General features: G+C 43.1%; 2 protein-coding genes across 2 annotated transcripts in view; both read right to left on the reverse strand.

Annotated features, from left to right (window-relative positions):
* Positions 1 to 7226, reverse strand: part of itpk1a (inositol-tetrakisphosphate 1-kinase a) — a 215620-nt gene extending 208394 nt beyond the window's left edge. Inside the window, exons 1-2 of the mRNA XM_078234263.1 lie at positions 6964 to 7226; positions 6622 to 6780 (exon numbers count right to left, since the gene is read on the reverse strand). Of these exons, the coding sequence (XP_078090389.1) occupies positions 6622 to 6716 (95 nt within the window). The 5' untranslated portion in view covers positions 6717 to 6780; positions 6964 to 7226. The remainder of the gene's footprint in view (positions 1 to 6621; positions 6781 to 6963) is intronic.
* Positions 7227 to 11870: 4644 nt separating this feature from the next.
* The window catches only part of LOC144507264 (uncharacterized), a 33089-nt gene continuing 26847 nt past the window's right edge, over positions 11871 to 18112 (reverse strand). Inside the window, exon 3 of the mRNA XM_078234271.1 lies at positions 11871 to 11907. The gene's annotated coding sequence lies outside the window, so the exon portion shown is untranslated. The remainder of the gene's footprint in view (positions 11908 to 18112) is intronic.

An 18112-nucleotide genomic window follows, 5' to 3' on the forward strand; every position in this document is an offset into this window, starting at 1 on the left:
TTTGGACTGTGGGAGGAAACCGGAGCACCCGGAGGAAACCCACACAGACACGGGCAGAACATTCAAACTCCACACACAGGCAATGACCCGAGGCTGGAATTGAACCCGGGTCCCTGGCGCTGTGAGGGAGCAGTGCTAACCCACTGTGCAGGCCCGTGGACTGGAGCTATTTCGTCCTGGCCCTTTTCCCCACCGCCATTCTCAAAAACGTCACTAGTTGGAATTCAGTTAATCGGTACCAGGTATTGAAAGTCTTTAAGTACCCAGAAAGCTAATACAGTCTTCAAAAGAAAACCTAAGAAAAACTACATTGGGACTTCAGGTGTAACGATTGCCCCATCATGCATTTTTCTGGAGGCAAATATAACAGCAGCCCACACATCCCAATACTCAACTTAAAAACAAAACAAGTGACTTGACACCCTAACTCTAAAGTGTTCAATAAAATGAACTGCAAAGTTTAGAACATTTTACGGGATTGAAAATGCTCCAGAGAAAAGACCTTGAGACACTTTACCGCCATGTTAAAGGTACTGGTGGTTGATTGGACCCAGATTGACAGTAGCTTTGGGTAAATTTGAGCAATACTGATGAAGTTCAAGTTATTTCCCATTTCATGGATTCTTACGCAAAGCGTGCAGCTCCAGTATTTAGTGGCACAATAGTCAGTATCGCTGCCTCACAGCGCCAGGGACCCGGGTTCGATTCCCGGCTTGGGTCATTGTCTGTGCGGAGTCTGCATGTTCTCCCCGTGTCTGCGTGGGTGTTTGCTCCAGGTGCTCTGGTTTCCTCCCACAGTCCGAAAGATATGCTGGTTAGGTGCATTGGCTATGCTAAATTCTCCCTCAGTGTAGCCAAACAGGCCCCGGAATGTAGCAATTAGGGGATTTTCACAGTAACTTCATTGCAGTGTTAATGTAAGCCTACTTGTGACACTAATAAATAAACTTTAATAAAGCTTGAAGGCTACACACTTGGATAAGGCAACCCATCATCAGACTGCACAGTATACTAAAGATCTGCATCCCTAGAGCTTGGGTGTTGACCCACTCTGTTTCCCAATTTTGAATCCAATCTTGACAATGAGACTCTACATAACTAGGACCATGGGGCTCCGACACATATGGGACTAAGAAAGAGGTTCTGCCGAGGGAGTACGAGCAGTTGGGTATCAAGTTAAAAAGTAGAACTATAAAAAGTTAATAATTTCTGGATGACTACCCGAGCCATGAGCAAATGAGATTAGACAGCTAGATGGATCGCCCAAAGATTGGTGGGGGAGAAAGAGGTTTCGAATCATGGACACTGGCATTAGTACTGGGGAAAGAGGGAGCTAAACCGCTGTGACCGGCTACACCTGAACCATTCTGGGACCAGTGTACTGGTCAATTGCATAACTAAAGTTTTAAAGTTTACTTATTAGTGTCATAAGTAGGCTTACATTAACACTGCAATGAAGTTACTGTGAAAATACTGTGAGAATGGGCAGACTCCACACAGACAATGACCCAAACCGGGAATTGAACTTAGGTCCCTGGCGCTATGAAGCTAACCATTATGCCACCATGTTACCCATGTCCAAAGGATGACTAAAGAATAATAAAAATGGAGAGACCGTAAGATATAAGAGCAGAACAAGGCCATTTGGCCCTTTGAGAGATTGGCGTATGAAAAAAAGCTAGCAAGAAATGTAAAATCAGACAGCAAGTTAAAGCTTCTGCAAGTATATAAAAAGGAAGGGAGTAGCTAAAGTAAGTTTTGGTCCCTTAGAGGGTGACAGAAACAAGGAAATGGCAGAGACTTTCAACAAGTATTTTATATCCCAGTGGAAGATGCAGAAAGCATTCCAAGAATAGTAGAAAATCAAGAATCAAAAGAGACAGAGGAACTTGAACAATCACCATCACTGGATAAAAAGTACTAAGAAAACTGATAAGTCCCTTGGTCTTGATGGCCTTCATTATAGCATCTTAAAAGAAGTGGTTGCAAAGATAGTGGATTCACTCCCAAAATGCCCTAGATTCTAGAAAAATCCCGGGAAATTGGAGGGAGACAGAAAGCAGGAAACTAAAAGGCCAGTTAGTCTAACATCTATCTTTGGGGAGGCAACAGCAGGATATTTACAAAATCGTAATACAATCAGGGATTTTGTGAAAGGGAAATGGTGTTTGACATAAATAAAAGCAAATTACTGCGGGTGCTGGATGCTTTGACAAAGGGTCATCTGGACTCAAAACGTCAGCTCTTTTCTCTCCTTACAGATGCTGCCAGACCTGTTGAGATTTTCCAGCATTTTCTCTTATGGTGTTTGACATATTTATTAGAGTTATTAGAGCAGGGTGTATAAAGTAGAACCAGTGTATTTGGATTTCTAAAAGGCATTCAATAAAGTGCCAATAAAAGATTGCTGCACAGGATAAAAGTTCATAATGTTGGGGCAATATATTAACATAGATAGAGGATTGACTAACAAACAGGAAAAATGTGTCAGGATAAATGTGTCATTTTCAGGTGGGCAAACTATAACCGGACAGCACAGTGACACGGTGGTTAGCGCTGATGACTCACAGCGCTAGGGTCCCGGGTTCGAATCCCGACTTGGGTCACTGTGTGGAGTTTGCATAGTCTTCACGTGTCTGTGTGGGTTTCCTCTGGGTGGTCCAGTTTTCTTCCACAATCCAAAAAATGTGCGGGTTAGGTGGATTGGTCATGCTAAATTGACCCTTAGTGTCAGGGGGGGCTAGCTAGTGTAAATGCATGGTGTTATAGAACATAGAACATTACAGTGCAGTACAGGCCCTTCAGCCCTCGATGTTGCGCCGACCTGTGACACCAATCTAAAGCCCATCTAACCTACACTATTCCAATATCATCCATATGTTTATCCAATGGCCATTTAAATGCCCTTAATGTTGGCGAGTCCACTACTGCTGCAGGCAGGGCATTCCACGCCCTTACTACTCTCTGAGTAAAGAGCTTACCTCTGACATCTGTCCTATATCTATCACCCCTCAATTTAAAGCTATGTCCCCTTGTGCTAGCCATCACCATCCAAGGAAAAAGGCTCTCACTGTCCACCCTATCTAATCCTCTGATCATCTTGTATGCCTCTATTAAGTCACCTCTTAACCTTCTTCTCTCTAACGAAAACAGCCTCAAGTTCCTCAGCCTTTCCTCATAAGACCTTCCCACCATACCAGGCAACATCCTGGCAAATCTCCTCTGCAACCTTTCTAATGCTTCCACATCCCTCCTATAATGCGGCAACCAGAACTATACGCAATACTCCAAGTGCGGCCGCACCAGAGTTTTGTACAGCTGCAACATGACCTCATGGCTCCGAAACTCAATCCCTCTACCAATAAAAGCTAACACACCGTACACCTTCTTAACAACCCTATCAACGTGGGTGCCAACTTTCAGGGATCAATGCCCATGGACACCGAGATCTCTCTGCTCATCCACACTACCAAGTATCTTACCATTAGCCCAGTACTCTATAATTCTGTTACTCCTTCCAAAGTGAATCACCTCACACTTCTCCGCATTAAACTCCATTTGCCACCTCTCAGCCCAGCTCTGCAGCTTATCTATGTCCCTCTGCAACATCCTTCCGCACTGTCCACAACTCCACCGACTTTACTGTCGTCCGCAAATTTACTAATCCATCCTTCTACGCCCTCATCCAGGTCATTTATAAAAACAACAAACAGCAGTGGCCCCAAAACAGATCCTTGTGGTATGCCACTAGTAACTGTACTCCAGGATGAACATTTCCCATCAACCACCACACTCTGTCTTCTTACAGCTAGCCAATTTCTGATCCAAACCACTCAATCCCATGCGTCCGTATTTTCTGCAATAGTTTACCGTGGGGAACCTTGTCAAACGCTTTACTGAAATCCATATATACCATATCAACTGCTTTACCCTCATCCACCTCTTTGGTCACCTTCTCAAAGAACTCAATAAGGTTTGTGAGGCACGACCTACCCTTTACAAAACCGTGTTGACTATCCCTAATCAAATTATTCCTTTCTAGATGATTATAAATCCTATCTCTTATAATCCTTTCCAAAACTTTGCCCACAACAGAAGTAAGGCTCACTGGTCTATAATTACCAGGGTTGTCTCTACTCCCCTTCTTGAACAAGGGGACAACATTTGCTATCCTCCAATCTTCTGGCACTATTCCTGTGGACTTTAACCTGGTGTTGTGAGACTTCTTGCTATTCCTGTAGTCAATGACGACATAAAGATCAAAGCGAAAGGCTCTGCAATCTCCTCCCTAGCCTCCCAGAGAATCCTAGGATAAATCCCATCCGGCCCAGGCGACTTATCTATTTTCAAACTTTCCAGAATTGCTAACACCTCCTCCTTATGAACCTCAATCCCGTCTAGTCCAATAGCCTGGGGATAGGGTCTGGATGGGATTGTGGTCGGTGCAGACTCGATGGGCCGAATGGCCTTCTTCTGCACTGTAGGGATTCTATAACCAGTGGATTGCCATAAATTATAATTGCTTAGTATAAGACATTGGTGTGGATCCTGCTAACACTCAGTCTGGATGACTTTGATGGAGTGACATACTGTATTACAGCCAAATTTACTGATAACACAAAGATAGGTAGGAAAACAAGCTGCAAGCAGGACACAAATAATCTGTACAGGAATATATATAAGTTAAGTAAGTTAGCATAATGTGAGACCACTTTGGCAGGAAGAGTAGAAAAGCACCATAATATTTAAATTAAGAGATACTGCATAATGATGCAATACAGAAGGATCTGGGTACCCTTTGCATATAAAACACAAACGGTTAGCATGCAGGTCCAACCAGTCATCAGGAAGGCAAATGGAATGTTGTCCTTATTTGGAATATAAAAGTAGGGAAGTCTTGTTTCAGTTGTACAGGCCATTGGCGAGACCACACCTATAGGTACTGTGCATAGTTTTGGTCACCTTACTTAAGGAGGGATATACTTGCATTGGAAGCAGTTGAGAGGTTCATGAGGCTAATTCCTGGGATAAAAGGTTGTCTTATCAGGCAAGGTTGAACAAGTTGAGCAGGTTGGGCTTATACTCATCGGGGTTTATAAGAAGTGACCTAATTGAAACAAGATTCTGAGGTGGCTTAATAGAATCATAGAAACCCTATGGTGCAGAAGGAGGCCAATTGGCCCAGCAAGTCAGCACTGACTCTGACAGAGCATCTTATCCAGGCCCTATCCCCGTAACCCCACATATTCATCCCACTAATGCCCCTAACTTACAGATCTTTAATCAATCTAACATGCACCTCTTTGGACTGTGGGAGGAAACCGGAGCACCCGGAGGAAATCCACGGAGGCACAAGGGAGATGTGCAAACTCCACACAGTCAGTCACCCAAGACCAGAAGTGAACCTGGGTCTCTGGCGCTGTGAAGCAGCAGTGCTGTACGACCGTGCACTTTAGATGCTGGGAAGATGTTCCTTCCTGCAAGTGAATCTAGAACTAGAGGGGCACAGTTTCAAAATAAGGCATCCCATTCAAGAAGGGGATGATGAGGAATTTCTTTAGCCTTTGGAATTCTCTTCCACAGAGCATAGTGGCTGGGTCCTTGCATCAAATCAAGGAATTCTATGATTTTAAGGCTGTGTTAGACAGATTGCTGGTTTACAGGGGGGCGGGGGGCAGAGTGAGTTTTTTTAAAAACTTTTTTTACTCCATCTTTAAAGCTACAAAGCCAACGCTCAGAACGGACCAGGTAAACCCAAATCCCTGCTTGCTCCAAAAAACAATTCATGGTTCCCACAAGAGAAATAAACAAGATCCAAGCTGACAAGATAAGGCACTGCACCCCTTCTTGGGCTGGACCTGAACCAAAAGAAGCTTAAGGCCACAAGCAGCAACCTTATCAAAATGACCCCACTCCTAGCAGATTAAACAAGAGGCCATTTCCAGAGATCATTTTGACCCCTCAACCAAATCCACAGCAAAACAAGGACCAACTCAAAAAAAAGGGTCCAAGATAATAATACTCCATGCTTGGGCCACAATGGAGATTCCTGCCCCTAGTCTTGTCAACAGCATCCTCAAGGCTCCCTATCAACAGTAACTGTGAAAGAAGAGTTCTTACTCCTCGGCTGCCGTCTCTGCAAACTGCTCCTTGAAGCCAGCCCTACAACCTCGTGCGGTCAGAGACCCAGAGCCACTTTCTCCATTCTTAAACTTTCACCAGAAAGCAAGTCTCCCCTTTTCCAGCACAGTGCATTGGCAATGCTTTTGCAAAAAAAAACAAAAAGACCAAGGGGAAGGGTGGTGGAAATAAAGTATTCTGTTTTTTAAAAAAAATTTAAACCTACAGATCTCATCTTCCAAGATTGTGCCCTTTTATCCAATTGCTGGAGATTAGGGACTGAACAAAGTGATGGTGACTGTGCAGCACAGATCAATGCTCATGTCTCTCTCTCTCTCCCCCTTCCTCTAGCTGGTGAAGCGGGCTTTGCACATGAGTTTCTGCTGCCTTACATCAGCGTTTTATTTCCTGCTCCCTCACAGCCCAGCCACAATCCCATTCATCCACCCCCTTCCACCCTAAAACAAAAAGAAAAGATGTGGGGGTGGTCCTCAGCCTTACCTGCAAAGGTCCGCGAAGGCCTGGAAATTCAGCTTTTTGATCTTCTTCTCGCTCAGCCAGTATCCGACACGTTTGCCTTTCAGCCAAGTCTGCATCTTGAAGACCAGAACAAGTGCGGAAGTGAAGTCTACACCGTGTCTCTGCCGTAGGTTGGCGAACCTGCAAATCAATGGTTAACCTTTTATATAGAGAGAGGGGAAGACACAGCCCCGGCTAACACAGCTCACATTTCCATGCACAGGGGATAAATGCCAAAAGAAATCGCAATGGCCATGCAGAAATAAATGACAATTAAGGGAGATTTTGGGTTTTAAAAAGGGGGGGAAAAAAGTGTAAAAGGACCTCGATCAATGCTGAGTGCCCGGCTCATCACAAATCTCTCTCTCTCTCTCTTGCCCTGCTTATTCGCGCCCGGGGCTTTGGATCAGGCTCCGCTGTCTCTGTAATCGCCTCCTCTTGAGTGGAGCGAGTCCCCGGCTCCCACACTCAGTCTCCAGCCCCCCTCCTGGGGCTACTCTCAAACACAGCCCGGCCACATACACACACACACACAGAGAGAGCTACAGCCAGCGGCCGCCTCCAGCCCGGTTCCTCCTCCCCCTCTCAAAGAGAAAGCTCATTGAAATCGCACACAGCCCGGCTTCGCATTATAAATAAATAGCGGCGGCTGCGGCTCGGGCAAGACAGGGGTCGCTCCCGAGCCGTTCCCCAACATGGTCATTCCTCTCCAACACACACTCTCTCTCTCAATCCTTAAAGATATCCTGCCCTTCCCCGGGAAAAAAAAATCCCAAACCCACCATTGATACATCCGACCGCAATTTACACACCACTTTCTTCTACCCTCTAAACAAGTCTGGCTTGTTCATAAATTAAAATCCTCCTTCTTTTAGATTGTGCACTCTAAATTCGTGATCAATATTTTTGGGGGAGAGGTGTTTGGGGGGAGGGGGTGAAGCAGGGTGCTGCTGTTCCTAGGTTTTTATTTTATTAGTGTCACAGTTAGGCTTACATTAACATTGCAATGAGGTTTACTGTGAAAAATCCCCTAGTCGCCACACTCCCACGCCTGTTCAGGTACACCGAGGGAGAATTTTTATGATGTGGAGATGGTACACAGGTGGTACACCGAGGGAGAATTTTTATGATGTGGAGGTGGTACACTGAGGGAGAATTTTTAAGCGTGGTTACTGTACCTAACCAGCACTTCTTTCAGACTGTGGGAGGAAACCAGAGCACCCCGAGGAAACTCATGCAGACACAGGGAGAACATGCAGACTCTGCATAGACAGTGACCCAAGCCGGGAATCAAAACCGTGTTCCTGGTGCTGTGAGGCAGCAGTGCTAACCTCTGTGCCACCATACAACTGGTACCCATCCCATTTATGTGATCCCAATTGTATTCTTTTGAAAACAAGAATTAACCTTGCAGTAAGTAATGTCCTTTCTGCAATGTTACATTCTGCACCCACTCCTTTCCTTCTCTATATACGGTACGCTTTGTCTGTATAGTGCGCAAGAAATAATACTTTTCACTGTATACTAATATATGGGACAATAATAAATCAAGTCAAGTCTCCCCAGTGGATCATTGATTTTAATCACCTTATGACACTGAACTTGGTGAACATTTGTCGTTTGTACCTCTACTCGTGTTTGGAGTGCCTCTCCAGAGATAGCAGCTGGAATTTTACCAGCTCACCCACCCCAAAATCGGGGCAAGCAAGGCTCGCAGAAGAGCATTCTCTGTTGACCTCAGGCGGGATCTTACAAGTCTCTGGTGGGCGAGGTGGTAAAATTCCAGCAAGCACGTTTTTTCCTAAATGATGTGTTTTTTAAAATTTGATTTATGCGCTTTATAGGCAAAGCATACCATTCATAAAGTACCTGGGGGAAAAGGAAAAGGATCGGGTGCAGAATATAGTGTTGCAGTTACAAGTAGGGTGAAGAAAAGGATCAGCTTAATATATGATATTAAGTTTATTTGGTGTCCTCAAGGGTGTCCAAAACACATCTCAGCCATTGAATTTCTTTTGAGGTAATTTTTAAAAAATCCCTTGTCATATTTATTCATGTGGCTGTCATCGTACTCAATAATTATAAGTTACATTGGAACAAGCGCATCTCATCTCTCACATACAATATTTTATGGACATAGCTACAAGTTAAAGCGCCAGTCATTTAAAACTGAGGTCCGTAGAAATTTCTTCTTGCAGGGGGTGGTGAATCTCTGGAATTCTCTGCCCCAAAGAGGCTAGATCATTCAAAGTATTTCAAAGTGGAGGTGGATAAACATTTGATAGTTCGAGGATTGGGGAAATGGCACAGAAAAGGAGTTAAGGCCGGCATAGATCAGCCATCCTCGTATTGAATGGCAGGGCAAGCTTGAAGGGCAGGTAGCCTACTCCAGCTTCTATTTCTTATGTTCTTGTTACGTGCTCCAATTGTTGTCACGTCAAATGAAAATAAAATGCTGCAAATGCCTAGCAGGTCTAAGGACATTAGTGGAGAGAATTAGCCAGCTAAACATTTCATTTGCAGGACAGTTTTGACAAGGGACTACACCCAAAGCATGAACTTATCTGCTGGATGCGGGGACTCGGGTCCTCGCGAATTATGGAGGAGCCTGAGACATGAAAATTTATCTTGAAAGTCAAGCTGTTGGAGCGCAGAGTGTCAATGGAGTTTTCACAGAGAGGGATGTGGCACTTCCTGTAGGTATAATGGTTGATTTTCAGATAAGCTGCAATGTGGTGTGGAGGTTGAAGAAAGTGAAAGGGAAGTTGAGGTTCAAAGTGACCCAGGCATGGGCTAGGGATTTGAGTGGCAGGGTGGAATGAGGGCATGTGCTTTGGGGGGGGATGCATTATGCCATGTTTCTTCACCACCTGACATCTAATATGGTTAAAATAATCCTCCTACTGTTACCTGTTATGAAGTTGCTTACATCTTTTTTATACTTCTGATCAACCTCAGGAACATGTACCTTGTATCTTTGCTTTTCACCTCAGATTTCTGACATTGCTCCAACATTAACATTATAATTAGTTGAGGACAGTCGTATGAGTACATGAATTGCATTCCTGAAATGGACACCCTCCAGTGCATGCTTTAATATCTTTGGCTCAGTAAGAAGTCTCACAACACCAGGTTAAAGTCCAACAGATTTGTTTGGTATCACAAGCTTTTGGAACACTGCTCCTTCATCAGGTGAGTGGAGAGGTGGGTTCACAAACATGGCATATATAGACACAGACTCAATTGCAAGATAATGGTTGGAATGTGAGTCTTTACAGGTAATCAAGTCTCTACAGGTACAGACAATGTGAATGAAGAAAGGGATAATCACAGGTACCCACCTTAGTCCAAGTCTGGCATCTCCACATCATTTAATATCTTTGTAACAGATTCAGTTAATATTTGTGCCACACAAGTGCCAGGAAAGGACCATTTCCAACAAGAGAGAATCTAATCATCACCCCTTGACATTCAATGGCATTCCCATTGCTGTATCCCCCATGACCAACATTCTGGTGGCTAACATTGACCAGAAACTTAACTGGACTGTCCGAATAAATACTATGGCTACAAGAGTAGGTCAAAGGCTGGGGATCCTGCTGTGAGTAACTCACTTCCTGACTCCCCAAAATCCTCTCCACAATTTATAAGAGACAAGTCAGGAATGTGAAGGAATACTCTTCTTGCCTGGATGAGTGCAGCTCCAACAACACTCAAGAATCTTGACACCATCCAGGGCAAAGCAGCCCACTTGACTGGCACCTCATCCATAAACATTCACTCTCTCCACTACTGCCACACAGTGGCAGCAATATGTGCCATCTACAAGATGCACTGCAGGATCTCACCAAGGTTCTTAGGCAGCACCTTCCAAACCCATGACGACTACCACCTAGAAGGATAAGGGGAGCGGATACACGGGAACACCACCACCTGGAAGTTCCCCTCCAAACCACTCACTATCCTGACTTCAAAAAAATATTGCCATTCCTTCACTGTCACTGGTTCAAAGTCTGGGAACTCCCTTCCTAACAGCACTGTGGATGTACCCACAGTACATGGACTGCAGCAGTTCAAGAAGGCAGCTTACCACCACATCCTCAAGGACAATTAAGGATGGGCAATAAATGCTGGGCTAGCCAGTGAAGCCCACATCCCACGAATGAATTTTAAAAAAGCATAATTTCAAAAGGTTGGTACTGAGGAAGAATAATTTAGTGAGGATTATATGTCAGATTACAGAGGGATCCTCTCCTAATTTACATGACCTATTGCGCTCATCAAAGAACATCAATGTCATTGTCCTAGTTTTGGCATTCAAAGTCAACACAGAAAATTCCCAGGTTTTGGTATAATCTGAATGCAGAGGCAAATGTGATCTATATTGCTCCAGTAATATACTTTAGCTTCAATTACAGAACAACTCACACTATTTCAGAATCATAGAAATTGCAACCCAGAGATAGTCACTCAATTTATCATATTTCTTTAACTTGAGCTAATACCACATTAACTGAGTTTGCACTTTTACAGTTCTGCATAAGTTATCTTTATGGTCTTTCTGAGTCAGACTGTTAAATTGTGCTAAATTACATGTAATTGTGTGTTATAGACCAAATCAAATAAAAAGGAAACACATTTCTCCAAGTGTAGCTAGTTCATACACGTGTCATTATTTCAGTGGTTTAAGAAGAGGCCTAGCACAGGTAGATTGAAAAAGATGATTGCAGGATATATCAGTAACAGAGCAATGGGGGAAATTCCAGGAAGAGATAATTAACTAAGCGTGTTCATTTCAAGAGAAAAGGTAAAGAAAGCATCCTGAGCAAATGCACCCTGGCTGACAAGTGATGACAAGTTAAAATGAAACAGAGAAAGGTGGGCTTATGACAAATGTCAGGAGCAAGATTCAATTAATATTCAGGAAGAATGAATTGATTTTTTGTCACATGTATTGGCATACAGTGAAAAATATTGTTTCTTGCACACTATATAGACAAAGCATACCGTTCATAGAGTACATTGGGGAGAATGAAAGGAGAGGGTGCAGAATATAGTGTTACAGTCATAACTAGGGTGTAGAGAAAGATCAGCTTAATATATGGTAAGTCCATTGAAAAGTCTGGTGGCAGCAGGGAAGAAGCAGTTCTTGAGTTGGTTGGTGAGTGATCTCAGACTTTTGTATCTTTTTCCCAACGGAAGCAGGTGGAAGAGAGTATGTCCGGGGTGCGTGGGGTCCTTGATTATGCTGGCTGCTTTTCCAGGATTCTGCAAAATAAAAGAGAGAATTTAAAAGATTGACATGGAAGGTAGAGAGAGATTGAGAGAAAAGGTTAGCAGGCAACATTAAAATGGACTCTAAAACATTTGTAAAGTATAAATACTTAGCAAGGGAAAACATTAGGCCAATTAAAGACTCAAAGGGAAATGTTCACGTAGCTACAGTATTAAATTAATAATTTGCATCTTCACAAAGGAAGTGGATAATGTGAAGGTTACACTAAAAGAGGAGAGGGAACATGTGGACAAGATTATAATAGATAGAGAAAATATACTGCAAAGATTAGCATTTGTGAAAGTTGGTAAGTCACCCTGGTTCTAATAGAATGTAGCTGAGGTTGCTGAAAGAAGCAAGGTTAGAAATAGCTGAGGCTTTGATCACACTCCTTCAATCCTGATTGGATATAGGAGTAGTGCCGAAGAACCAGATTGTGGTTAGTACCACAACTCAAAAAAGAGAAACCAAAAAACAACAACAACTGGTCATCAGCGGCATCAGTGATGGGAAGTTATTGGAAACCGTTAATAGGGACAATATAAACTTTTATTCAGAAAAGCATGGGTTAAGGCTAATCAACATTGATTTATCTGACTAACTTGATTGAATGCTTTGATGAGGTACCAGAGAAGTTTGATCAAGGTGGTGCAGAGAATGCTGTACATATATGGAGTTCAGAAGAGATTTCACAAAGTACTACAGAGGAGCTTAATAAGAAGGAAGTCCATGAAATGAAGGGGAATGGGACAGTATGGATACAAAACGGTGATACAGTGGGAAGCACAGCTGCCTCACAGTGCCAGGGATCCGGGTTTGATTCCCGGCTTGTGTCACTATCTGTGTGGAGTCTGCACATTCTCTGTGTGGACTTCCTCCAGGTACTCCCACAGTCTGAAAGACGTGCTGGTTGGGTGCATTGGCCATGCTAAATTCTCCCTTGATGTACCCAAACAGGCGCCAGAGTGTGGCGACTAGGGGATTTTCACAGTAACTTAATTGCGGTGTTAATGTAAGCCTACTTGTGACACTAATAAATAAACTTTAAAACAAAATTGACTCGCTCAGTGACAGGTAGACGGATGTGTTTCAGATTAGGACTTGATCTGTATGGTGTTCTCCAAGCATCAGTTTTAGTTAATTATTCGTTTCAATGTTTTATAAATGGCCTACACTCAGATGTAAGGGGCAGCTTTACGAACGTGCAGTTCATATAAGACTTGTCAAAGCAGTAGGTACTGATGAGGATAGTTCTAGACTTCAGAATGACATAGAGTGGTGAAATTATAAATGGAGTTCAATGTGGAATTAGAACGCAAGCAATGGAACCTCTCAATACTCAATACTGTGTAAGTTAAATGTATCATTTTGATATCATCAGCTTGCGCGCAAGAACATTCACCCTGCTCTGGGACATTCATCCTGTCACTGCAATCATACCAAACAATGATGCCTTCAGTTTTATATTCGCTGCGGATTATGAGTTAGTATAAAGTCTAGCAGTGCAGTCAAACCAATTATTTTTGGAGATTCTTCTTGTACCCATTCAACAACCCAGTCATATTCTCTCTAAAGTGCCTTTCTTGTCACCAGATGGTCGCGACTGAATGTACTTGCAAAAAAATACACCCCACCCCACACAATCGACCACCTAAATTTGGAATAAAAGTAAAATACCGCAGTGGGTGGGGAGGTTGCTGGAAATCTGAAATAAAAACAGAAAATGCTGCAACAAATTCTCAGCAAGTCTGGCAGCATCTGTGGAGAAAGAGAGAAGAGTTAACGTTGCCAGTCCAATCAGAGCTTCAGATTGAGAATGTGCCTAATGGAGATGTCCCCACAGGGCCAACAGAATAGGTAGTCACAAGCGTCCAGTGGCCGAGAAAGGCGCTATCACAATGCAAGTCTCTCTCTGGTTGGATGAGGATTCCCCTAACTACAGTTCCCAGGAAGATTGAAGTCCCGAATTCATCCTTAGACGTTTACAAATGGATGTTTTGGGGATGTCAGTCTCTATGTTAGATTTCAATCTGCATTGCAACACTGCGTGGTTGTTGCTTTGACACTGTTGAATCCAGAGGGGGTCCAGTCTCACTTTAACCACATTGGGTCTGCGAGTGGACTTGCTTATTATAAAAGCAATCAGGCAAGGCTCACTCGGTCTGAGTTTTATTTATTTCCAATTGAAAAACTGGGGAGATTTTCAATAAAGACTAGCCTATAAAATGGATTGTATAATAGGTGTCCAATGGCCAAACAAACCACACAACACCTAAAGCTGCAATCATCATTTTCTAGAGCTGATGATTTGCAGTCTATCCCCAGACAATCCCCACTTTAAATGGAAGGACATCTTGTACTTGCCTTTCCTCGAATGATCAGTGGGTTTTAGTTTTCTCTGGGCGGTTATGCACGACAAAGCTTTGTTTTATTTTAAACTTCTGCGGGAAATGAATGGGTTTGCGTTTTAACTGGGTGATTGAGAAGCTTGCAGTGACGGGTCTATTGGGAAGATGTGATGTTGGTGAGTTGCAGTTTGGTGTTGTCCATAGAAATGTTTCCAGAAAACAGAAGTGTTCATTGTTTAGCTCCTGGTGTAAAACAATTCGGTGATATTCCCCAACTCCCATCTCTGAGGAGTAGCTACAAACAGCATCTGTGATCTTTGAATAAACGCCTTCGAATTGCCTTGTATGTGAGCGGCATCTCCATTTTAAAAAAATTAGTTGAACTTTTCTCCATGTTAATTATCAAATTCAACCTTCTTATTGGCTATTGTTGAGTTCCTTTTACTCCAGTAATCCTGGTTAGTGGTGTGACCTGTCCCTGGAGAGGGAGCATGCAGTGTCCAAGGGCACTCAGGGACTGGGGTGTATTAGTGACCCCTTCAATCACATTTTAATTTGTTTTAAGTTTCCTTTCCACTTAGTCTTTTGTTTCAGGTGAGTCCCCTCCTTTTGGAAGCTGCCCCTTTTCATTTGTCTCCTCGTTAATTTGATTTAGTTTATTTGGTTGGCCAGAAAGATTGGTTAGTGGTGTTACCATTCCATCATCAACTTTCTGCCCCATCTTAATCACCCCGTCGTCCGCTATCCCCCCCTCTCCCCCTATTCCCCATGATAGGGAAACTATTCATCATCCAGACCTGACTTTCCAACATTGTTTCTTGCCAATTCCCTTAGCTTCATTCCAAGCAAACTCCCAATTTCTTCAAAACTCTCTGCTGCTGACATTCTGCACCACCCCCCCCCCCCCACCCCCCCATCCCTAGTTTCCCCGGAGCGGCGTACCTCACTGAGTTATTTCACAAGACAATTAAAGAGTCAACCACATCAGAATGGGGCTAGAGTCACCTGTAGGCCGGACCGGGTAAGGACAGCAGGCTTCTTCCTCTGGGGTTATAATGACAATCTAAAAGCTTTGTTTGCCTCTGAGAAAGCAATTTTGAATCCTTAAATTGCTAAAATGGGATTTGCATCCACATTCTCCGGGTTATTAATCCAGTCTAGTAACCTAACCAGTCCGTTACTGTGAGTGTGACATTCCATTACCCCTGGTTCTGTGATTGCCTGTTGAATTTAGTTGGTCTACGATTATAAATCCCTCCAATGCCTCCCTTCATCTTCCCTCTGCAACCATCTTCAGCCCTAGTCCCAGCTCATGCACCTCAACCCTTTGACTCTTTATTTCAGTGCAGACATCATATTCAGCCGTCACAGCTCTATTCTCCTTCTTGCTCCATCATAACCTTTAATATTCTCCTGAAAACCTATCTTAATCATGGTATTTATGACCACCTCTCTTGGGGTGGCATGGTGACACAGTGATTAATATTGTTGCCTCACAGCGCCAGGGATCTGGGTTCGATTCCAGCCTCGGGAGACTATGTTGAGTTTGCATGCTCTCCCCGTGTGTGCATATGTTTCCTCCCACACTCCAAAGATGTACAGGTTAGGTGGATTGGCCATGCTAAATTGACCCTTAGTGGCCAAGATGTGCAGGTTAGATGGATAGCCATTATCAATGTGTGGGGTTACGGAGTTTGGGCAGGCGATTATGCTTAGGTAGGGTGTTCTTTCGGAGGGTTGGTGCAGACTTGATGGGCCAAATGGCCTCTTCTGCATTGTAGGGATTCTATGATTCTGGGCTCTGTAAAACACCTTGGAACATGAAGCATGATTTTGATTTGTGCAAGTCATTATTAGTCTGAAATAGCACCAAGCACCTTTTAAAAAAAAAATTACTCCATTCTTAAAGTTACAAAGCCAATGCTTCGTACCCACAAGAGAGATAAACAAGTCCAAACTGACAAGAAAAGACATTGCATCCCATCTTGGGCGTGATCCACCACTTGTTCTTAGGCAGAGTAACATTGAAATGATAGGAGGCCCAAAGCACACCGAGTTTTTAATCAATGTTTGCTCAGATCACTCAATTCAGGTTGCTCATACCGTAAGGCACAACGGACTGTTTCTCCTGTGCTGAAAGTACTGGTTGCTGCTGGAGTGTGACTTCACATGTAGCGACAGGAGCACAGCCAGTACCCATTCATTATGTATGAAACTAAAGTGTCAGCGGGTCATATGGATAGATGAACAAAGTGCAGTAAAACCGACTGTGTTCTCATCTAACATCCACATGCAACACACTTCCCAACTGGCATCATTGATTTTTCTCCCTTTAATGGCCCATAGGCACTGACACCAATTTTTTCCCCAGGTGAGAACTCGTTCTTATCATAACCCGAAGAACTCTCTACATCTCTCAGGTTTTGATGCCTTGGTCTGTATTTACCTGCTAAGCCAATTGACTGTTAACGGGTGTGTGCCAACCAAGTGACAAGAAGTGACGTTGTGCCTATCTGCAAGGAGACATGGTCAATCCCTTATTGGATGGCAGTGAGTATATCCTTTGCTATTTGCATCAAAGTTCACAGAAATATCAGTTGAAAAGTCACTTTCAATCATAATATTTTAGAATCTGGTTGAAAACTTAGCATTAAAATAAATTGATCCATTCAGTTACATTCTTTCAATATTCAGCATTTGATTAAATTGCTAATTAAGATAATTTTTTTTGCCAATTTCCCTCTCTAAAGACAGATGTTCCAGGTATCCCTAAACAGGATAATTAAATTATCGTCCCACCGGTATAACATTCATATTCTTGGCACACAACCCCTGACAGTGAATGTCTAGTTCATCAAAAGTGGTCTCACAGCCCAGATCGTACAGGCCTCCCTCCCAATATTCATGCATACGCACCACCAGACGTTGTCACTGAACAATGATCAGGAGTGGGATTTCTGGATGATTTATCCCTCCGCAGCCCAAAGACACTGCAATCCTGTTGCTTTCTTGGTTGAGATCAGACAACTCAGCGCAAACTGGGGATGGAATCTGGGACCTTCCTGCTGTGATAAATAAGATAATGTTAAAGTTAAAAGTTAAAGTTTATTTATTAGTCACAAGCAAGCTTACAATAACACCGCAATGAAGTTAGTATGAAACTCCCCTGAAAATTAATAACCAGATCTTTTTTTTTGTGATTTTGCCTGAGGAATAAATGTTGGCAAAGCCACCCAGGGATAACCTTCCTGCTCTTTTTCAGAATCATGCTGTGGTATCTTTGCCATCCATCTGAAAGGGCAGATGGGGTCTTGGTTTAACACAGTGGTTCCCAAAGGGTGCGCCGCGCCACACTGGTGCAGTGAGAGAGGATGGCAAGTGTGGCGGGAAGATTCAAGGACAATCAAAGAAACATTTAAACATGGTTTAAACACGCATTGTTTTATACTTTCTGGATGTCCCATGATCATATTATAAAGTAGTTGTGTTCTATGTTATGAATCAAGCACTGCTAGGAGTTGTATTTTTTTTTGTTTTTGAATGTATTTCTTATCAATAAAAAATTCGGTGTGGCGCGAGCAAATTTTTATTCCGAAAGTGCGGCCCAATGAAAAAAGTTTGGGAACCACTGGGTTAACATCTCACCTGAAAGATAAAATGAAAAACAAGAATATTTATGTAAATACTAAGATAATTATGTAAAAAAGTTAATAGGGTAAGAAATAAAGAACAAGAATCATAAGTCTGACATCAGAAGATAGTCATGATGTGGAGATGCCGGTGTTGGACTGGGGTAAACACAGTAAGAAGTCTAACAACACCAGGTTAAAGTCCAACAGGTTTATTTGGT

This window comes from Mustelus asterias, chromosome 18 (genome assembly GCF_964213995.1).
Source record: "Mustelus asterias chromosome 18, sMusAst1.hap1.1, whole genome shotgun sequence".
NCBI lineage: Eukaryota > Metazoa > Chordata > Chondrichthyes > Carcharhiniformes > Triakidae > Mustelus > Mustelus asterias.